Source organism: Polypterus senegalus, chromosome 17 (assembly GCF_016835505.1).
Source record: "Polypterus senegalus isolate Bchr_013 chromosome 17, ASM1683550v1, whole genome shotgun sequence".
Taxonomy (NCBI): domain Eukaryota; kingdom Metazoa; phylum Chordata; class Cladistia; order Polypteriformes; family Polypteridae; genus Polypterus; species Polypterus senegalus.
Genome location: NC_053170.1, coordinates 84,178,409 through 84,202,309, shown reverse-complemented (window position 1 = coordinate 84,202,309; position 23,901 = coordinate 84,178,409). Strand labels below are relative to the sequence as shown.

Here is a 23,901-nt window from a genome sequence, read left to right as displayed (position 1 = left end):
TGAACATCTCTGGAGAGATCTTAAAATGGCTGTGCACCGACGCTTCCCATCCAACCTGATTGAGCTTGAGAGGTGCTGCAAAGAGGAATGGGCGAAACTGGCCAAGGATAGGTGTGCCAAGCTTGTGGCATCATATTCAAAAAGACTTGAGGCTGTAATTGTTGCCAAAGGTGCATCGACAAAGTATTGAGCAAAGGCTGTGAATACTTATGTACATGGGATTTCTCAGTTTTTTTATTTTTAATAAATTTGCAAAAACCTCAAGTAAACTTTTTTCACGTTGTCATTATGGGGTGTTGTGTGTAGAATTCTGAGGAAAAAAAATGAATTGAATCCATTTTGGAATAAGGCTGTAACGTAACAAAATGTGGAAAAAGTGACGCGCTGTGAATACTTTCTGGATGCACTGTACCTCTGGTGTTACTGCACTGCATGTTGGAAGCAGTTCTGGGTCGGGCGGAAGTTCCTTAAATGATTGGGACAGTCTGTCCCTGCCGCTTCCAATGGCCGCACCCATGGAAACTCAACAGGGCTGTTTAACAGGACTACAATTCCCAGCTTGCCCTGCAGGTATCCATATATGCATCATAGCTCCGGGAGAATGCCACCAGGGAGCAAATAGTCCATGTGAGTGTTCCCCCTACTGTCCTTACATTAAACTGGTCTCTCAGCCTGGTATGGGGCTTTGAACCATATAACACAGGTTATATTTTTTTATTTCACACAATTGACTAAAGTGAAAAGTCAGCATTACTTAACAGCTTGGAAAATGTAGGTAGTGCTGTTTTCTCTGAATTGTCTGACTTGTAGTGATGAGTTTGAGGAATTACTGACTCAGATTTACAGTCTGTATGATCGCACTCTGACTCGGACACGGCACGGCCACAGAGTGCATTCTGGGACAGTAAGAACCGCTGCTTACCTTGCATGGTGATGAACAAATAAACAGTATCTCTCGATTATATAAAAAAAAATCCTGAGATGACACAAGACTTTCTGGAAGATTTTTTCAAATCTCACGAGACTTTGGCCATGAGATTTTTTTCAAGTCCCGCCCTCCTCTCAACCGTTTTCAACCACACACAGTCCTCTCACCTCTCATTCGTGTGAATGCTTTTGTCAGACACAGTTCCCGATCTCTCCGCTCTTATAAACTTTTAACGTTTTCCTCACTTTAAGTTCCCAATTAGAGAAGACGTATTATGTCAAAATCTTATTGAAGAATTTCATCACGAAGGGTTATCAACAGAAAAAATGAGTACCTGGGCAGTCCTAGCACAGAGAAACCAACCAACCATTTTCTAACCCGCTGAATCCGAATACAGGGTCACGGGGGTCAGCTGGAGCCAATCCCAGCCAACACAGGGCACAAGGCAGGAACCAATCCTGGGCAGGGTGCCAACCCACCACAGGACACACACAAACACACCCACACACCAAGCACACACTAGGGCCAATTTAGAATCGCCAACCCACCTAACCTGCATGTCTTTGGATTGAGGGAGGAAACCGGAGCGCCCGGAGGAAACCCACGCAGACACGGGAGAACATACAAACTCCACGCAGGGAGGACCCGGGAAGCGAACCCGGGTCTCCTAACTGCGAGGCAGCAGCGCTACCACTGCACCACCGTGCCGCCCGCACAGAGAAACGATGAAGTCAAATGAATTAACACATATAAAGTCAATCGGTTACACAGCAGATTGGTTAAATGCATATCAGTAGACTCTGCTGAAACAGTCGGTGGTGATCATGTGGAAGAGGAAAACATCAACTTACAATATCATGAAGAATATCTACAACCGTTAACACCGTCAGGTCTTCCACCAACCGAATTAATGTAGAAAGAAGGGCGTATCCGAGTAAGGTAATGTAGTACATCATCAGGGGATAACATTAGACACCAAAGAGATCTTGATATGCCATTCGTATTAAAACGTCTACAGTTTCCTGTTAGAATAGCTTTTGCAAAGACAATTAACAAATCACAGAGACAAACATTCAAAAAAGTCATTTTATTTAATGGAGAGAAAGAAACAAAACTCACTCACGGGCAGATATACGTTGCATTATCACGATGAAAGTCCAAACACAGAATCAAAATTCAATGCGATCCTGACGAAAATTTAATTCAAAAAATTGTGTTGACTGACGTTTTACAGTAAAAGTGTAAGTTTGAAAAGTATTTACATGTTAAGTTCAAAGCCAAACAGAATAAAATTGTATAACACAACGAATACCTCTAACGCAACATGAAACATAATTTACTTTTAAATTATTACGTTTTATACTTATTTTAATATGGTTAATTACTCGCTGTGATGTAAAATAGTTCTATTAAGCATATGTAACAATTCCAATGAAAATAAAAATCTGTTTAAATTGTACATCCGCATCCCCATACGCTAGCGGCAGAGACGCGAAGTGGCTAGCAAGTAGCGCCCGCCTGGGGGCTGGCGAGCGAAGTGAGCAGGGGGCAAAGCCTCCAAGTCATTACTAAAGAATATAATTTTTTAGCAAATTAAAACATACATCTAATGCCGTACCATCCTTATATGGTGATGCTCATTTTTTTAACCCCGCTTACATCCGACTCCGCCCCGTCCTGCAGTGGTGTCTATGCTTCAGTGCGCCCCACTGCAGGTGTTTTACTGTTTTGTTGTTAAAGGAAAACGAGTAAACGAAAAAATATATAAAAAATATGCAAAGTGAGACTTACTTATAACAGTACAACATTTACACGAATAACACAATAACAAATAAACAAAAATTGGGTCGGGGTGAAAACCTTAAAACCTAAGGGAAACACGCCATTCTTTTACTTCAGCCATGCCTACTGGAGAATTCCCTGCGGTTCTGAATTATTTGACTATTTCATTTTTTTGCTACTTTATTATTAAGTTTCTGTACGTTTTGTAGTTAAGGAGCTCATTAATTAATTGATGGACAGATATTATTGGTTTCCATTTATGTTAATCAGCGCTTTTTTTTTTTTTTTTGCGATTACCCGTTGTTAGGACGCCGCTGCGGTAGTTAGGGGCGAAGTTACAGGGGTCTTGACCCTGACACTAAAAACCCGACCGGTTCAAAGGTCATCCTTAAAAACCCTCTCTGCGCTTTATGTTTTCATTCTTTGTTATTTTTCATTTACTGACATTCGACCTTTCTTCCTTATTTTCACTTGGAGTTTTGCTCCTCGATTTGGCTTCTTTATTATGTGCTCACGATTGTCTTGTTTTACCTTTACTTTCATTTTGACACCGCCGCCGATCTGCCTCATTATTCTTTCTGCTGTCACCTAAAACAGATTAGGGTGGCTGGTGGGTGAGTGCCAACGTGGAACCAAAGAGAAACAGTCACTGCACCACCTCAATGCCACCGCTAAGCAGTCCCTCCTGCTTTTAAATTGCCCAGTCCTGGTGCGTTGGCTTACCTGGAGCACAGACCACTAACACCAACCTCCATCTCCCAACAAATGGTGGTTGAACGGCCCCACGGCTTAAATGGGCACAGTTGGATGACATTGATGACACCATTTACTTTGAATCCGATGCATTACTAAAAGGCCGATTTCACCGTGGATTGTAATGACACTCCTGCAGTTTGTGCCTCATTACGTCAAGGGTCACTCAAATAAAAGTGACCTTCAGCTCTCCAGTCCAGCAGGTAGTGTGCCCACTGCACTGTGTATCTAGACACAAATGGATCAAGAGTGAGGGGCCATGCTTGTCCAGTAAAGCACTTTGCCAGCAGCGTGTTTTTCGAGGTCCGTCATGAGCCGTCCTCATAGACCTCTGCCAACAGCAGCTGCGTCGACCCTGGAGCTCTGCTACGTGTACCATATTTACTCACGTTTAAGTTCTCGGGACTTGATTTTACTGTAGAATTTCTGGTATTTTATAATGTCGGTCGTATAAGTCGAATGCAGAAAACTCCCGCTATTGTTCTAAGAGATTACGATATGCTAACGGCCACCTGAGAGAGTATTGTGCCTACGTGACCACACTGTAATACCCAAACTATTCCGAAGCGACGTTTGCACTGATTTGTGTTTCTCGTGTCTCACACCCTCATACACCGTTATCGTAAGAGCATCCCTTATCTACAATGGGAGCGTTCAATCAGAAGAAAATATGAAGCTGGTTTTAAATTAAACGTCGTTGAAGTAGCGAAAGAAATTGGTAACTGCGCCGTTGGAAGAAAATTCTCTGTGTCTGAGAAACTGGTGTGAGATTGGAGGAGGCAAGAAGATGTTAAAAAAACAAATTAAGTGTCGCATTTTTGAACGGGACGTATAAGTCGGGGTTTGATTTTATGATCGATTTTTGGGGTTTCGAGACCCGACTTATACGTGAGTATATACGGTAGTTATGTCGCTCCAGTGGAGGTGCGGATTCTATGTGCAGATGGGTCCGAATTCGTTCACTTGAGTCTTGCCAGCTTTATTGACTGCCGTGCCTTACATCCAGTGATGTTACCAAAATGATGGACGTGGTCACATGACCCAACTGCAACGCATCTTGTGAAAGGCAAAACATGAAAATCACAGCAAAAACGGATACTGCATATGTCAAAACTCAAAAAGAGACAAAATAACACATATAACAAAATTTACTACCACAAATTCTTCTTTGCATGGCCAACCAACATGCCACACGTCACCACAGTAGCAAAAACTGAGGACCTGAGAGGAGCGCAGGGCGTCTTATAGGCCGTCTAAGGGTGTTAATCTTCTAATTCCATCAGCGCTTCAACGTCCACAACGCATGAAATTTTGCTTTCTGCTCTTGATGATGGCAACTTGACAGCACTACTGCATTTTAAAGAATGTCAGCCCAATGCAGCGACACTACATGATTAACGTCCTCTTAAATGTATTTTGTGCTGAGTTGTGTCTCTCGTAGCGTTGTCCTGTTTACATGGTCTTGTGTGTCTGTGTAAATATTGTCCCCTGGAAACAAACTGGGAAGGATAACGCCGTGGAACCGTGGCCCTTCACGATAGTTCATCCTGTCAGTCTCATCATTTGCATCCGTGTCAATACTACAGTATTTAAAACATAAGGAGGGAAAGAGAGAGGAGACCTGTTTTGTTTCCACACTGACAACTCATTGCAAAGGCAAGAAAAGCACAACAATTCGAATCACCAACACCTTCTGCTGCAGGCCGCTTTCAACGGCAGACTTGACAATTTCACCGATACAACGGAAAACAAACCCCGGCGATCACGTTGAGACGCCGAGAATCAAAAACACTGAGACTGCTTTTTGTCCTTTGGGAGAGGAGCAGGCCATCATTGTTGTTTGTATATAATCGCCGTAGGACACTTCTACGATTGAACCAAGTTCACTGCCATTATTCATCCTCTGTTTAAGCTTTGGGCTTTCGTAGGAGTTTTGTGTTCCCTTGTGTGTCATTTTGTTTCATGTTCAGTGTGGGGTTAAGGGTGGGCTTGTGTTGTATATTTTGTTTTTGTAGTTGCACCTTTTATTATTAAATACTGCTCAAAGAAATTAAAGGAGCAGAGTATAGTATCAAGTCAGTGAAACTTGTGGGCTGTTGATCTGGTCAGTTAAGTAGCAGAGGGGCTTGTTCATCAGTTTCAGCTGCTTTGGTGCACTAGAGGGGCAACACTGAGACGACCCCCAAAACAGAAATAGCTTAACAGGAGGCCACTGACATTTTTCCGCTCCTCATCTGTTTCTTCACTAGTTTTGCATTTGGCTATGGTCAGTGTCACTACTGGTATCATGAGGCCATACCTGGACCCTACAGAGCTGGCACAGGTAGTCCAACTTCTCCAGGATGGCACATCAATACGTGGCATTGCCAGAAGGTTTGCTGCGTCTCTCAGTACAGTCTCAGGGGCATGGAGGAGGATTCCAGGAGACAGGCAGTTACTTTAGGAGAGTTGGACAGGGCCTCTCGTAGAAGGTCCTTAACCTATCAGCAGGACTGGCAAGGAGGAACAGGATGAGCACTACAGAGCCTACAAAATGACCTCCAGCAGGCTGACCATTGGTGTGAATGTCTCTGACCAAACAATCAGAAACAGATTTCATGAGGGTGGCCTGAGGGCCTGACGTCCTCTAGTGGGCCCTGTGTGCACTGCCCGCCTGGCACTGTGGAGCTTGATTGGCATTTGCCATAGAATACCAGAATTGGCAGGTCCACCACTGGTGCCCTGTGCTTTTCACAGATAAGAGCAGGTTCACCCTGAGCACATGTGACAGACGTTAAAAGGGTCTGGAAAAGCCGTGGAGAACGTTATGCTGCCTGGGAAGGCATATCCATGGAGGGACACACAGACCTCTAAAGACTTGACAACAGCACCTTGACTGACATTAGGTATCAGGATGAAATCCTTGGAGCCATTGTCAGACCCTATACTGGTGCAGTGGCTCCTGGGTTCTTCCTGGTGCATGACAACAATGTCCGGCCTTATGTGGCGAGAGTATGCAGACAGTTCCTGGAGGAAGAAGGAATTGATACCATTGACTGGCCCCCATGCTCACTCGACTGACGTCAATCCAATAGAACACCTCTGGGTGGGACATTATGTTTTGGTCCATCCGACGCCGCCATGTTGCACTTCAGACTGTCCGGGAGCTCAGTGATTCCCTGGTCCAGATTTGGGAGGAGATCCCCCAGGACACCATCCGTCATCTCATTACGAGCATGTCCCAACATTGACAGGCATGTATACAAGCACGGGGGGTGTGTGGGGGGGCCATACAAACTACGGAGTACGATTTGGAGTTGCTGCAATGAAATTTCGGCAAAATGGATGAGCCTGCCTGCCGCATTATTTTTTCCCTTTGATTTTCGGGGGGTGTCTTTGTATTCAGCCCTCTGTAGGTTGATCATTTTCATTTCCATCGAACGATGTGGCGTCCTTTCATTCCTAAAACATTACCATATCAGTCCATAGCAGTAGAGATATCCAGGAGGAGTTTTTTTCCCATTGAGATCTGATGTGTTTTCAAAGTGTCCCTTTCATTTTTTTGAGCAGTTTATTATTCTGCCAGGTACTTTTGGGGTGTAATGACGGGAGCGTTGAAGGGAATGAATTATATATTGTTTTGCTGTCTTTTTTCCTGTCACTATTAATATATACATCCATTATTATTATTTTACCAACTGTTTGCCTTATGATTATTTAACTGTCAACTGGAGAAGTTTATCTGGAAGAAGTACGGCTTCTCGGGTCTAACGTTCCTCATCTTGCCAGGCCACCACGTGTCTTGGTGGTGTAGCTGCCGTCCCGGACAATTGGGTCGGCTGTTACACCCTTTAACTTCTGTTTCGCAGAAGATGACCTGGATGACATACTGGTTCAGACTTCATAACTGCACACTGTTCTTCTACACAAAAAAAAACGGAGATGCGGTGAGTGTTGGTTCCTGATCTTCCTTTCATGTTACCAGATGTGAGATGTTTGTGCTGATCGCTGTTTGTCTCTTCTTGTGCCCACAGAGCCACTTGAGAGGACAGTACTACGTGTACACAGTGAGTAGGGGAGCATGGGGCCTAGGCAGAGCCTCTTAAATGTGTCACGTTGTGTTTTGTGGCTGTCCAAGATGGGCACACTCACTCCAGCATTCCCTATGACTGAACATTAGAATGTTTTAAAAAGCCCAACAAAGCTTGCCAATCCTCTCCACCTAATTTCTCTAAGAAAACATCAAGTGGACATTTCAAGGTCCCTAAAATCCTGCTCTGTACCACACTGACTGTTTAATTAAACTGGTTCCACAGACTGGCATATTCTGTAACCTGGCACACCTTAAATCTTCCACCCATAGTGGCCTGGTAACCTCACACTTTGGGACCTGCATCTCACAGGCACAATATGTGGTCCTCTTGCCCTCAGGATCTGACATGTTCTGTGCCCCGTTGTCCCTTGAGAATATGACTTGGCACATTTTAAAACTTTCTGTGCCTGCTGCCCACAGATAACTAGACTCTGTGACCTGGGACAACACCCATGGAAATGTGTACTTTGTTATGTGGTTCTTCCTGTCATGAGGTGTGCCATGGCAACCATTTTTTGTATACACTCCATGGCCTACTACACCTTGAGACTGGTGTATGTATTCTCTCAGGTGCTGGCATAACATGTGTTCTTTTTGCCCTCTGAAGCTGTCAAACTTGAGTATTTCCCAATTCTTTGGCCTAGTTCACCCTCTGGGATTAAACCTAGCAGAAATTGCCCAATAGTGGCAGAGCCAGGAGGAGGGTAGGGGTGTTCTTGTCCTGCCCCAACAAATTGGAAAGTGTCGTATGCAACCATCCACCTAGAAATCAAACTCCACACTGGGGACCATTCTTCTAAACTGATGTTTATCACCAGCACTAACAAACATGTGGGTGTCCTTGTGACACTCGTGAAGCCTCAACACATTTTTGATAATATGCCGTTTATCAACCAAACAATGTCTTACTTCCACCACAGTTGTATACTCGGTGCCCTATATTTACATACACACACACACATACATCAAAACAGTAAAAACATGCTTACCCCAAAATCCTGCCGACTACGCCAATTGTTTTGTCATGTGACGTTATTGTGTAGACTTTATCAGAATGCCTCATATCCCATAAGCTTCCCAGTGTTCATAAGGTATTGTACTTTAGCACTTCTCCCCACCTTCCCTTCTACATCTATAACGTCAGGCAATTAGATGGAGTGGAAAGACACACAGGAGTTAAGTTACACATTTTTATAATGTATTATTGACAATATTCATAAAATAATGATAATAATAAAGCAGATTACATTTGAATATTGACAAATTATAATCATATAACCTCATAAATGCTAGATGTGTAGTTTCAGGTGGCACACAGACTTGTAGTTACTCAAAAGTCAATAGTCAAGTCATCATTTCTAGCCCATTTTCTCCAGGACAGGCTGCATACCAAGTTGTGCTCCTCATTGTATTCTCTTCATTGCCATGCTATGTGAGAGGGAGGGAGGAAAGGGTAAAGCGACCAACTTTATATATTCCTGTCCAAATCCTGAGGCCAATAGGGCGTTGTGGTACAGAATGGCCCAAACAGCCATACTTCAGACCAATGGGTGCACACACTGCCTTTTTACCAGTAGTGGATAGGCTTATAGAATTCCATCCCGTTTTTTTAGTTGAAGTGTGCCAACTAGGTAGGTTATTGGCCCTTCAGTGAGGGTTAGCTAATCGAATGTCCTGCACTAAATTACCCTTGCCAGACCAGTACGAGGTATCCCCCCCTAAACCTGCAATAAATTTCACATCCTGAGTCAGTCCTTACAACTCGGAGGTTGGTTGGTTAGACATGAAAGTACAAAAAGCTTAAGTAAACACTAATATTACAATTGGTATGCCTAGCTTACAAATAAAGACATACAAAATACGTATCAACTTATATACAAAAATCTCACTCCACCACCCTGACAACCCCAACACATTAGCATAGTGGGTGTGGCGTTCTTGAGAAGTGTGGCCCACTAATAAGCTTGCCCCTCCCATTTCCTTTGTCCTACTGTCTGCCATCTCTTTGTCAGCCTGACCTGCAGCCCTTTTACATTGACGTTTTCAGATTCAGTCCGTGCGTGAAGTGAAGACAGAGCACAATGAGTTCCTCTTTGAGATTGTCATGAAGAATGGCAAGAGGAAGCTGCTGGTAGGTGTCACTTTCCTTTTTCTTCCTTCATCTTAATGAAAGGCACCATCTAAAGACAATTATGTATTTCAGTGCTCTCATGTAGGAAATCTGCACTGATAGATTGTGACTGTTGGTGGCCTACAGGGTCAAATCACTTCTTTCCAATTTTGAAGTTTTGCTGTTCAGTGTTGGCAATCTACCAGTACTCCTGGTCAAGGTTTGTATTGCTGTGTCCCTCCTAAGGCACGTATTGATTGTTTTAGTAGCTGTAATTTTCATCCATCCATCCATCATCAAACCATTGTAATTCAGTTCAGAGTGTCAGGCAGCACTGGACACAAGGCAGGACTCACTTCTGGATGTGTAGGGAAACACACACCCGTTTGTATGAGGCCCATATAGACGTTATGTATTAACGTCTTTATGATGTTGGTGAAAAAGTTGAGTGCCATGAGGGAAAGGTACAGAAGCACAGGCAGAGTATGCAGAGGGCCTGACCTGAACTTAAGCCCCTGGAACTTTAAGACAGCAGTAGATACCACTGTACCAAAGTTAGCACCTTTCTGGTTCGTTCAAATGATTTCCATATACAGTGGAACCTCGGTTTGCAAGCATAATTCGTTCCGGAAACGTGCTCGCAATCCAAAGCACTTCCCCATAAGAAATAATGGAAACTCAGATGATTCATTCCACAACCCAAAACTATTCATATAAAAATGATTAATACAAAATCTAAAGTAAAAATACATAAAACAAATTAACCTGCACTTTAAAAGAATCATGGCTGGCGTGAGTGAGTTTCTAAACTCTTGTGGGATTCCACCCAATGGGACGACACGCGGAAGAGCGTCCCAAAGCAATCGCAGTCTCCCAGTGCTATTGCGGTTCGCCGAATAAGCGTATCCAAAAAGATCGCAGGCATGCTATATGCGCCTGCTGTCGATGGGTGATACATGGAACATTATAAAGGTCCCGCTACAATAAATAACCGCGCTGTTGCTGTTTCAAGCTGAATAAAGCTGGTGTTGTTAAAGTACTGAGACTCAGCTTCGTGTTTTGGGGCGCAAGACAGGGACTTGCACTTCACAGTACATACACACATACACACACAGTCACAATGCTGTAGTAAACAGTATACGCTCGTACGGATGTTGACTATATGAGTGAGGCACGCAGACTCAGACAAAGAATAGGAGACGATTGCCCTCAAGAGAAGAAAGAGAGTGAGAGAGCGAGAGAAAGATAGAGACGCGAGAGAGAGAGAGGGGGGGACGGACAGGCGGACGCACGCACGCACGCACGCACATGAGATAGAGAGAGAGAGAGGGACAAGCGAGCGAGCAAGAGAGAGAGGGAGAGAGAGAGAGAGAGAGGGAAGAACCATCAGCTCAGTTGTGATCACATGACACTCAGCAGACAAAGTGTATCCATACTACTCGTATTGCAAGACATCGCTCGTTTATCAAGTCAAAATGTATTAAAACATTTTGCTCGTCTTGCAAAACACTCATAAACCAAGTTACTCGTAAACCAAGGTTCCACTGTATTGTTTAACTTCTAAGGTTCTTTTAATATTGGTGGACAAATAATAGTGGAAATGACTAAATTACTAGCTTTGATTTACATGTACAGCCCTGTGTGACATTCACTCATAACAGACAGTAATGGCCGAGGCTGACTACCTCAGTTCAATATATTAGCAAGGGCCAGAACTCGCATCTCTCACGAGCCGCAGTCCTGTTGGAACACCTATATCCTTCAGCACCATTACTTATATACATATGCAAAGAAAACACTCCTTAAATACAAATAGTCAAAAGTAGAAGAAAGCATATAACCTGAATGATTTAAACCAAAGTCCATATAGCCAAAAGAGGGATGTCCGTGTAAATTAAAGTGTCACTTTTTCTTTATTCAATGAAGGCATTCTGTATATGTGCCATCATGGCACGGCCTTTCTCCTCTTCTCTATTGGGGTGCAGTTTAATTTTGTATGTTGTGCCTTACTTTTGTATTCTGACAACATGTTGTTTCGGTGCGGCCTTCCGAATTTCCTAAACCAACTCTTTCTTGTACTAAACATTGCTGTTCACATTTCTCATATCAACAGCTGTATAGCTTCTCCATTAAGCCAACAGAGGTGCCTTCTCTTATACTGTGGCTTGATGGCTATTTCTAGTAAGTGATATCAATCAAAGACATGGAAGATCCAAATCTTTAGAGTCCTGGTGCTTCCTGTCTTGCTATATGGTTGCGAGACATGGATGCTATCCAGTGACCTGAGATGAAGACTGGACTCCTTCAGTATTGTGCCTCTTTGGAGAATCCTTGGGTACTGCTGGTTTAACTTTGTGTCAAATGAACGGTTACTCATGGAGTCCTGAATGAGGCACATTACCTGAATTGTGAGTGAACGTCAGTTATGGAGTTATGGCACTACGGGCCTGTGGTGCAATCCAGCTCACTGGATCTTCATTATTGACGACCCGAGTGGCTGGACCAGGCCAAGGGTACGTCCACATAACACCTGACTGCAGCAGATAGAGGGTCATTTCCAGAGGGTACGACTGGACTGCGTGTTTGCCTGGGGGGTTGTCAACCAGGATCTAAAGCTGTTTCGTTGTGTGGTGGGTGCGACAACACACTGTACCACTCCATGTTCACCTAACTGACCTGACCTGATATCAGTCAAAAAGTGGATGATTGAGAATTTCCCTTGCTTTTTTTTGTCAGTCGACCTGATATTATTTTAAGGTGATTACAACATATAAGTTAAACAGCAAATTTCCTAAAAGCCCCCATTTCACATCTTCTTACAAACATATACACACTGGTTAATTTATCTGAGCTTAAAAACATCTCTCTGTTATAAAAGGAAATCCTGGCATAAGACTTTCTCGGAGGTGATCTCAACTAGCAAACAGAATTTATTGCTCGGTGAAATAACGGAACAGCGAAAAGAGATTGAATATATGGACATAGGTGATATGACAGACGTTTGTAGTTATTGTTCGGCTTTAAACTTTAAGACTGAGACTTGTGGATCGTCTAATTCATGTTGCCATCAGGGAAAAGTAGTGTTTTTTCCCTATGACAAAGCATATCTGCGAGAATTAAAAGATTTGTTGTTTGGTGAAAGTAAAATCTACATACGCTGTCATGCTTGGGTCACAGAGTTGCACAGATCCACAGGAGAGTTTAGTGACAGAAATTTTATTCAAACATTTCAAACAAACACAGGTCTCTTCCAGGAGTGAATTGAGCTCTGTGTTTAGTTGGATGGGACTGTTCCATCTCGCATTTAAAAGAATAGAAAATCTTCCTCTTCTTAGGGGTGCACCTTGGGAGCAGGACCCCCAACAGGAGCAGGTGATGTCTGGGGGAGAAGAGAGACAAGGCAGTGAGACAAAAGGACAGCTGCGAGAATTAAAAGATTTGGTGTTTGGGGAAAGTGAAATCCACATACGCGAGCAGCAGAGACGTGAAGTAGCTGGTGTGCCCACGGTCCACTCACTTCTCATTCGTGTGACAGCTATTGTCAGACACAGTTCCTGCGCCCTCAGCTCCAAGCGGGGTCAGAAATAAAAGACAAAGAGTAGAAGACAAAGTAGAAAGTAGTACAGAGGTTCAAAAACGTTGGTGCAATACACATGCAGAGCAGGTTAGAGGTTATGAAAGTGCAAAAATTCGAAAATCTCAAAAAAATGATAGTAAAGATCGTGAAAGTGAAATCCAGAGACGCGAAGTGGCAGAGATGCGAAGTGGCTGATGTGCAGCGTAGGCCGGGGGGTTGGCGAGCAAGGCAAGCAGGGGGGCAAAGCCCCGTAGTAGTCTAATAGATAATAACACTAGTTTTTAACATTTGCTTTACATTTGTATATTTTTCCCAGAGTTCTTATCTATTTGCGTAAACATGTCCCAGAATTCTGTGTTAAAACACATTTTTTATTCCTGTCAGTTTGTTTAGCTGCTGCTTCGAAAGAAGAGCAGATCCAATTCCTCTCTTTTCTCCTGTTCTAAAGTTGTTTCAGACTCGGCCCACAATGTCCCCTAAACCTTTGCCTCTCCCGATGGCCTGTGCATTCATTGTTCATTCACAGTTCACCCTCTTATATATGAAGTCACCCTCCACAGCTTTTCCACTTCTAATCTCCTGACAGCAAGATGTTGTTAGTCCTTGTGACCTGTGCGTGAATGACCTTGTGCCTGCATTTAGTTTCCCCAAACAATTTTTCTAAACTCCTGTTTAAATACACACAATTGCATCTAATTGTTTCTCTTTTATGAGCTCTACAACAATTTTTGTTAACCTTTCTATTGTCGCAACCCACTTTTTCCCCCAAGGGGTCTTCCTCTTGGTGAACTGAGCACAAACATAAGAATGGAGGGGACCCACCATGACAGACTGCACAACCAACTTGCAACCCACTTCTTATTATGAACAATACCAACACCAACAATACCACTTATTGTTATGAACAATACAATCGGGGCCCAGTGGTTGAGAAACACTGCTCTATAATATAGTCTTGGTTACACAGTTTATTCACTTAAAGGCCGCATCATATCTAAATTAGCAATAGGCAGGTTTAGAAGAAGTCACTGAGTTATCAATTCATTTAAATTCCACATTTCTTGAAGGCAGGATTACCCTCCTGTTAAGAAAGTCCAAAAGTTACGTCAAGTTCCTCTGTAAGAACACTAGAGAAGTAAACAGAAAATGGCGTTTGACATGATAGGTCACAGCTATTTGGCTCTGTATGCCACTATCAGGAGTGTGTTATTTATTTATACAGGGTGGTCCAGATCTGACTATGCAGTTCCAGATCGTCTGGATGACTTTGATTTATGTGGGGATGATTCTAGTTTGGCGCAAATACGATTTTTCATGTCATCAGTTCTCACACTTCTCGATGGGTCTGGATTTTTCAGGTGATTTTCTATGTAATAAACTTAATAAATTATAGCGTATTGAAAATTGCATAATTAGATCTGGACCACCCTACAGATTCTTCTTATACATTTTCTCCTCTAATTGTGTGATTTTATTTATTTATTTATTGTGAAAGTAAGGCCTAAACCTCTGAAATCGAGCCTAAGGCCCTCTTAAGATGCCAAAATGAGGCTTTGAATCCTAAATCCTAAATCATCAAAATGGACTTTTACTCAAACCAGAAGCCCCCAATAGGGAAAGCCTAGACTCGAAACAATCCTTAATAATCCTCAAGAAGCATTCAAAAGGAGACGGGGAAACATATCTTTCCTTCCATAAAAACATGGTTCCATTTGTCATGGCATCTTTGAAGATGAATGCCATTCTTTGGCCTCAGATAGCTTCAAGTCCAGTAAGACACTGGGTTTGTACCCCCCATGTTCTTGCTTAATTTGTTGATTTACTTTCCTATCCTGACTTGAACTTATTGCTGCTTGGATATGCTTGGCCACCCAATGACTCTAAATTGGATTAAGTTGGTTGAAGAACGTTACGTTACATGAACCTTCATATGTTTCCTAAGGTGAAGATCTGCCAAAACATTCTAGAACATGAAAGTGGATTCTGTTGCTGCCATTTATGATCATTGATTTATTTCACTCACCATTCCTTACAGCCAAAAATCCTAAACGATATGAAAACTGTTACAAAGTTACAAAGAATCCAACTCATTTATCGCACTTTTTGAAGGTGTGGCTCAGTTTTCACATCTTCCACTTCTCCTCAGTCAGCAGAAACAGAGCAGCTGAGATCCGTGTGGATGGAGTTCCTGTGGAAAGCCATGCAGCTTCCTGGACCAGGCCACAACCAGTCAGGCTGCACATGGTGAGTAGAGGGGTGAAGGTGGCGGTGGGGTGGGTGGCTTTCGCTGTACAAACGTTTGATGTTCTTGTCTCTTTCTCAGGCATGACATACCCGAGCTTAAGGAGAGGGCACTCATTGGCACGCAAGTCAGCACTCTCCAGGACACAGCAGAATTTGGAGTCTGTCCGCCGTGCCACCCAGGACAAGCAAGGGACCTGAACGCCTCAGGTAACCTGGGAAGACCAACTGCTTGTGCACATTTTAGCTTCTAGGACTGTCCAGGATGGCAAGATAAATGGATGTGAGATTACAGCAATTTAGAAGTACCTCAAAGTGTTACTTTGCCATTTTCAAAATTCTTTCCTGGAATGTTTTTAAGTGGGTCTAATTCTGTAAAGATAACCAACAGGAGTAGGTGCTAACTGTTCCATGGTCTCTTCAGAAAGACCTTATTGCTGCTGAACATGGAGAGGTTTGGCACTGAGTTCTACTTAACTGCTCTCCTCTTCTATACAGCCAGTCTGGTCAAGGGGTAGTCGTGAGTCTTGTTACGTTTCTCCAGTCAATGCCTTGAATGATTAACAACTAGAGGAGGTTCTCCTGCTTCAGGAGGTACAGCTTTGTCCACCTAAATTGCAGAGGTTAGTGTGTTGCTGCACCCACCACACAATGAACCACCTGGATTGGGACCCGAGTGCAGCGGGTGGCACCTCAGCAGCACACTGGAACAGTGGGAGTTTTTTTATGGTGGCTGGAGCGCCAATCCTGCCACCAACCCCCCAGTTTTCCCTGTAAGTTGGAGGACCTGCTGGCAGATTAACGTCGCACCCAGGATGAAATTGCAGGCCAGAGTTTGGCATCGTGGTACTTTGGTTAGTGCTGCTCATTGCTTTAGAAGACTAACTTCAATCCAGGTTTCTCTGTCTTCTGTTTCTGACTGCTGGTGTCACTCATAATTCCAGTCAGGGCCTGCTGTTCATCACACAGACTCACACTGACACATGATACAGTAGATCTTGTGCTGCATTTTCATTTCAGATGAGGATCAGCATCCATCAGAAGAGGCCAACCTTTATGATGTACCGAAGTCTGTTCTGAAAGCCACCTCACCCGGACCTGCTGGTAGGTTAGATGCTGTTTTTGTCCTCTCCTGGGCTGATTGGTCGCCTGATTAAGCCGATCTTTGTCTTCTCTTAACAAGTGGGCTGTCACAACCTCTATGATGTCCCAAGAAATCTACACTTTGAGGCTCCGCTGGAAAACCTGGGTGAGCATTTCTGCTTGTTTCAAACATGCCGTCCCTCCTGGCAGAGCCCACAAAATGCTTTGTCACAAAGTGATATGGCCTAATCACAAAAAACAAATCTCTCTGTTATAATAAAAAAATCTTGGGAAGAGAGACACTTTCACGTCCCGCAAGACGAGACTTTGTGCCAAGAGATTTAACCACGCCCGCGACCGCAAATAAAAGACAAAGAGTAGATGACAAAGTAGAATATCGTAAAGAATTCAAAAACGTTGGCGTGATACACATGCAGAGCAGGTTAGCGATAATGAACGTACTAAAATTCGAAAGTCTCAAAAAGCTGTTGGTAAAGATCAAATTAGCGCAAACAAATGGAAATTATTACTCGGTGAAATAACAGAACAGCGAAAAGAGATTGAATATATGGACATAGGCGATATGACAGAAGTATGTAGTTATTGTTCAGCTTTAAACTTTTAAGTCGGTGACTTGAAGATCGTCTGATTCATGTTGCCATCAGGGTAAGGTAGTGTTACTTCTGTGAAAGATAGGGGCAGTATCGCTCCCTTGAACCCCTGTCCAAGACTTCAGACACCAGGAAAAAGTCCAAAGGTTGATTTTATTTAAATGCAACAGTGCACAAAGCACCCTCTCCTCCACTATACTCATATAACAATCACAAATCACTAACAATAATACTCTCCACCACTCCCAGATGCGTTGCCACCCTTCCACCCAGCCCAGCTTGCCGTCTGGGAGCTCCCACAGACCTTTTATCTTCCCTGACCCAGAAGTGTTCCCAATCCCCAGTCCATGTGATTCTTTATCACTTCCGGGTCAGGTACAAGTTCTTTTCTTCACCCCGGAAGTACGTCACTTCTGTTGTCGCTCTTCCTATGACGCACTTCCGGGTTATAGGGCACATATGATTCTTCGGTCCTCCCTGCAGCTCCCTCTTGTAGCCCCTGTTGTATTCAGTAGGGCCGTGTATAAAAACTTTATAGTCCATGATTCCCTGCTGGTCTTCAGGGAACCTCCATACTGCAGGGAGGGCTCCATCTGGCGGCCTGGGGGTATTGGCCGGGATGACAAGCCGGCCATATACCTCACTTCCCAATGAAGAGGCATATCCGTGAGAATTAAAAGATTTGTTGTTTGGTGAAAGTGAAATCCACATACGCTGTCACGCTTGGGTCACAGAGTTGCACAGACACACAGGAGAGTTTAGAGACAGAAATGTTATTCAGACATTTCAAACAAACATAAGTCTCTTTCAGGAGTGAATCGAGCTCTGTGGTTAGTTGGAGGGAACTGTTCCATCTCTCAATTAAAAGAATAGAAAATCTTCCTCTTCATAGGGGTGCACCTTGGGAGTGGGACCCCCAACAGGAGCAGGTGATGTCTAGGGGAGAAGAGAGACCAAAGGACAGCTGCTGTACAGGCTTTTAAATGTTCAAAGTGCTGCGCAAGATGCAGATCACGCGGCATGGCAGCAGCAGTAAGCCAGCAGCTGATCGAGCAAAGAGGAGGTAAAAAAAAAGAAAAAAAAACTATTTGTTTCCCATTGTATCACCGTTTAAGAGGGGGTTTCAGAGGAGCGACTGTGTCTCCTTGGGGTGCTTCAGCCCCCCTCTTCACAACACGAGCGGCAGAGACACAAAGTGGCTGGCGTATAGCGCAGGCCCGGGAAGATGGTTGGCGAGCAAAGTGAACAGGGGACAAAGTCCCTTGTGTATAATAAAAGGAGAAGCAAAGTAGAAGAATGATGTCCATAAGAATATTAATGGATTTTGAAATTTGGCAATTGACTTCCAGTAGGTTGTGCCATTTTGGTCTCCTCAGTATATACAGTAAGGACACCAGTGAAGGTCTACTAGTCTGCAAGAGAAGGGCGACTGCAGGGGCTGACTATTCCAGCAGCACTTGAAAGTTACTGAGCCCGTCAGAATTTTCCACATTCCTGCATGTACGACTTAAGTACGACTTAAATCATCATCAGATTTTGAGACGAATCCTAAAAGTAGATATGAAGAACCCAGCTAAACAAACAAGAGAAAAATATCATACTTGGTCATTTATTTATTGAGGAAGATGACCCAGTATTACATATCTGTGAGTGGCAAAGGTGTGTGAACCTAGCAGGTAATTTGAAGGTGAGACCAGAATCAGGTGTTGCCAGTCAATGTGTCACTTGATGTTCTTGTTTTACAAGAACAGGGTTCTGTCGAGGGCTTCATCTTTAAACATGTTTCTGCAGTATCTATGTATCATGTCACGGACAAAGGACATTTCAGAGGACCTCAGAAACTGAACTGTTGATGCTCATTGTATTGGGAAAGGCTACAAAACCATCCCTAAAGAGTTTGGACTGCACCAATCCACAGTCAGGCAGATTGTGTACAAATGGAGGAAGTTTCAGACTATTGTTGCTCTCCCCAAGAGACCACCAAAGATCACTTCAAGTGCAAGGCGTGTTATTATCCGCGAAGTCACAAAAGAACCAAGGTAACCTCTAAGCAACTAAAAGCCCATCTCACACTGGCTTATGTTAATGTCCACCATCAGGAGAACACTGAACAGCAGTGGTGTGCATGCCAGGGTTGTAAAGAGAAAGCCACTGCTTTCCAAAAAAAACATTACTCTCTGTCTACAGCTTGCTGCAGAAAATGTGGACAAGCCTACAAGCTACTGGAGTAATGCTTTATGGACAGATGAGACCAAAATACAACTTTTTGGTTCAAAGGAGAAGCGAGAAAGAAAAACACTGCCTTCCAGCATGAGAACCTCATCCCATCTGTGAAACATGGTGGTCGCAGTATCTTGCGTTGGGCCTGTTTTGCTGTGTCTGGGCCATTGTGGACGGGAAAATGAATTCTGAATTAAACCAGCAAATTCTAATGGCAAAGGTCAGGACATCTGTCTGTGGACTACATGTCAAAAGAAACTGAGTCATGCAGCAAGACAATGACTTCAAGCGCACAAGTTGTGGTGGAAGAATAACAAAATAAAGGTTTTGGAATGGCCAAGTCAAAGTCCTGACCTTAACCCATTAGAAATGTCGTGTAAGGACCTGAAGCATGCGGTTCATTTTGAGAAAACCCACCAACATCCCTGAGTTGAGGTATTTCTGTATGGAGGAATGAGCTAAAATTCCTCCAAGCTGATTTGCAGGACTAATGAAGTCCTGACGGAGACATTTAGTTGCAGCTATTTCAGCAAAAGGGCGTCACACCAAATACCAAAATACTTGTGCCACTCACGGATTTGTCACATTGGATCGTTTTCCCCAATAAATAAATGACCGAGTATGATTTTTTTGTCTCATTTGCTCCATTGTGTTCTCTTCGCTTTCTTTTAGGACAAGTGTGTAAATATGACAATGTCCTTATTTATAAAGAAATCTGGAAACTTCTGAAGGGTTCACTAACTTTCGAGCACCGCTGTGTCAAACTAGACAGCTGGAGATTAGAGGTGACATGATAGAAAGGCCCACAGTTATAAAGGGTCTAAATATGATGAATTCAAGTTGTTGCTTCAAGTCCTTCCTTCAGAGTAGGAGCCCAGATGGAAGATTTTTACGGGTGAATTAACACAACTGTTATTAAATATTTCTTCCATGGAGAGTTGTAGGAAATGCGTTAGTCATTGGTGTAGATAAAACAGTGCTTTGGGAACCTTTAATCTTTTAGTATGTTTGTCAGCCATGTTTGGTGTACAGCGTCTGATGAGCCATGTTAAATGATTATTTCTTCTCAGTTCAGTCTCTCACTCTCAGTATGCCACCGATCCCAATGCCCTTATTGCCCAGTTAAAACAGTAACTCCACAAGTGGTCACCTCTCAGTTAAAATGTCCTCAAAAAATGTTCCCGGTGGCATAGGTGTGCAGATGACACCTACAAGATGCTCACGTCAGCAATGGTAGACTCACACACAATCTCTCACCCAATCAGAACAAAGACAGTCCAGATCAACTGAATTAACCAATCAGTTTCTAATGACATCATAATTGTGATTGACAATTCTTTCTTATTTGAACAATATATTCTTTGTTACAGAGGAAAACAGAAATTACTTTAAGGAATACTCCGCCCAAACGTTTTAATCTGTTACTTACCCGGTGTGGTTTATGGTGATGGTCAAGAAATACGTTTGCATAATTCAAATATCGGTTATCCAATCACACGCTCACAACATCCAAATGGGTTCGATCTTTTGAACTGGAGATCAGCCTCTCCCCTCATTCACTGGTTAAGAGTCCTGTCTTCATTTCAAAAGCTCATTTGGACATTGTAAGCGTGTAACATGTAAATTATGTGACACAAGTAAGTTTAGATTTAATTTCAATATCGCTTGTTGTTGTTCAGTAATGGGCTACCAAAGAGAGCCCACTGTATCATAGGTGACACTACAGACTCACCATGACAGCAACGCAGGACGGTACAACCTGACAGAGACAAGCAAGACGCACCGTAAACGAATGGCAGTAAGTGATTGTCAGAAAATTTACAGCGAAAAGGAATATAAAATGTAACAAGGTTTTGAACATACAGTCAGGTTATTTCTATATTTTCCGACTTTTCGCCGTGACAGGCCTCACTTGTTTTACTCCATGTTTACCGGTCAGTAAAGTTGATGCCAAGATTTACTGAAGATCGCAGACAAATAGGAATCCAGAAAGACGCCCATGGGGGAGTTGTGTTTAGTTATTAGTGGATTTATATCGTTACGTTTTTCTTTTTTTTATTTAATAACCTTGAGATTAGTCGACCATGTGCCAACATTCTGGCACAGTCCTGCTCCCCACATTTTGTGACAGCCCATTACGTACTGCCTGACCGACGGAACAAGTGGCGTACAAAGGGTTAACAGCTATGGGCGAGTTCTTCCCTTTTTTCTTTTTTCCCTTCTGTCGCGATAAGTGAAATACGAGACATCAGACAGACTGTTTGTGAGGTCCAAAACACCTGCGTCTTGGACTAGTTGGAGAGAGTTGCTGGGTATATCAGACTAGACGACTGTCCTTAACCGCTGAGCACCACCAACTCGCTAATATTATGTAAATGAAGGATAAAAGCAGGAAGAGTTGCATGGCAAAGTTGTATAATGTGACACAGCCTTAAGGTGGAGCGCCGTCCTCCCGAGAAGCAGGTTCCCAAATGAACGCCAGCTTCTGGAATGACCGTTACTTATATTATAGTCGTTGGACTGGAAGGTACGGGGCGAGTGTCACTGAAGAAGAAGTGACCTCGGGCATCCCCCAGGTGCCAGTCCTCCAATTTAAAGGCACAAATGGAAAGTAGGTTAGTGGCTCTGTGTCCCCTTTCATACTTTCCCACTTGTGTACCTTGGCCAAAACCAGTGACACCCCAGTGTCACTTTTATGACAACAATGAATGCTAGGGTGCCCCAAAATCAAGTCCCCTCATCTCCAAGTTTACACAGTGACCTCCAGGGCGTCCCTAAATCAAGTCCCCTCATCTCCCAGTTTACACAGTGACTGCCAGGGTGCCCCTAAATCAAATCCCCTCATCTCCCAGTTTACACAGTGACCTCCAGGGCGTCCCTAAATCAAGTCCCTTTGCCTTTCACCTCTGAAATGTCCCAAAATTACCACACTTTTCACTCAAGGATCCCAAGGTTTTCTCCATTCATGATTGCTCGTAAATCAAGTGCCTTCCATTTCTCACTTGAGTCAGGGATTGCCAGGGTGTCCCAACCCACACAGTTCACATAATGACCACAGGTTTTGCCTAAATCAGGTCCCTTGCCTGTCAAGGTTGTCTATTCTCTCTACCTCAGATTTCCCTTCCCTGTGCCCAGAAACATCCAGCGCGTGAAGAGACGACCTGGTGGCACATGCCTAACGAAAAGTACTTGTGAAGCTGAGCTGCCTTCCTTTTAGACGTTTTATTTATCAAGCTCGTCTTCTTGCTCCCCCGTGTCCTCTTTTGCTGACCCCACTTTCTCACCTTGTATTCCTCCTTCAGACACTGAGATGCACCTCCTAGAAGACATCAAATCCAGTTTAAGCAGTTCTAATGTAGACTGGATCAACAGCAAGACGGAAAGCAGCTAAAATGCCTTCACTGCTTGGGAAGAGATGATGATGATGCTGTTCACTGTGCTGGCGATGATGACTATGTGCATCCAGAGAGCTGACAATCGGCCCTTCTCGCTGCCTGAAAGACCTGTGCTTTATGACTGTTTAGGGGGTACTCCGTGCTTATCCCACATTTTTCACTTCTACCAAACCCGAAAGAACTCAGTTAACAACTTGCAATAAAATGGCTAAGCACATCTAGGGATCACTTTCAGTTATCATTGACTGAAATTCCTTCACCACGTTCTGAAGGTAGGTCCATTTTTGGGAGTGTTGTATAGTGGAGGTCCCCAAAGTCACTCTTCAAAGTGATATCTGGCTGTAAAGTTATTCATTGTTAGGTTGATTTTAGATTGGTGCTGTGGGTAGTGTGCCCACCTCACAAATCCTGTGTCCCAGTTTCAGATTCGGCACCTGGACATTGTCTATGTGGAGTCTGCATGTTCTCCCTGTGTGGATTTTTCCTTTAGGTGCCCCATTGTTCCTCCTAGATTCCTGAAGATGTCCTTGTTAGGTTCACTGGTGATTCCAAATAGTGCATGAGTGGACCTTTTTAACGGATTGCCACCCTGTCCAGTGCCTTGTGTGAGTCATTAAATGGATAGCCTCCCTGAACCCCTGAATTAGGTTAAGCAGGTTTGAATTGCTACATTAACATGGTGGAGGGATTTGTTTGTCCCAATGATCCAACGAACTGTGTGGTCTGGGGCAATCGGCCCCTGGTAGGGTCACCTAAGACAAGTTGGTCCTAGGACTAAGTGTGGCTCACATGACCTTTATGAGATAAACTATCAAAGATGGGGCAGCACTGTGGTGCAGTGGGTAGCGCAGCTGCCTCACAGTTAACAGACCTGGGTTCACTTCCTGGGTCCTCCCTGCATGGAGTTTGCATGTTCTCCCCGTATCTGCATGGGTTTCCTCCCACAGTCCAAAGACATGCTGGTTAGGTGCATTGGCGATCATAAATTGTCCCTAGTGTGGGTGTATGTGCTGTGGGTGTGTGTCTGTGCCCTGCAGTGGACTGGCGCCCTGCCTGGGATTTGTTCCTGCCTTGCGCCCTGTGTTGGCTGGGATGGGGTTGGCTGCAGCAGACCCCCTTGACCCTGTAG

General features: G+C 43.7%; 1 protein-coding gene across 2 annotated transcripts in view; it reads left to right on the top strand.

Annotated features, from left to right (window-relative positions):
* The window catches only part of LOC120517875, a 29,702-nt gene extending 6,713 nt beyond the window's left edge, over positions 1 to 22,989 (top strand). The window contains exons 2-9 of one of the 2 annotated variants that reach the window (XM_039740381.1): positions 7,312 to 7,389; positions 7,477 to 7,509; positions 9,583 to 9,666; positions 15,369 to 15,466; positions 15,546 to 15,673; positions 16,484 to 16,567; positions 16,647 to 16,712; positions 22,680 to 22,989. In XM_039740381.1, the coding sequence (XP_039596315.1) occupies positions 7,312 to 7,389; positions 7,477 to 7,509; positions 9,583 to 9,666; positions 15,369 to 15,466; positions 15,546 to 15,673; positions 16,484 to 16,567; positions 16,647 to 16,712; positions 22,680 to 22,768 (660 nt within the window). In that variant the 3' untranslated portion in view covers positions 22,769 to 22,989. The remainder of the gene's footprint in view (positions 1 to 7,311; positions 7,390 to 7,476; positions 7,510 to 9,582; positions 9,667 to 15,368; positions 15,467 to 15,545; positions 15,674 to 16,483; positions 16,568 to 16,646; positions 16,713 to 22,679) is intronic. The other variant, XM_039740382.1, reaches the window with a different exon arrangement.
* The last annotated feature ends 912 nt before the right edge of the window (positions 22,990 to 23,901 follow it).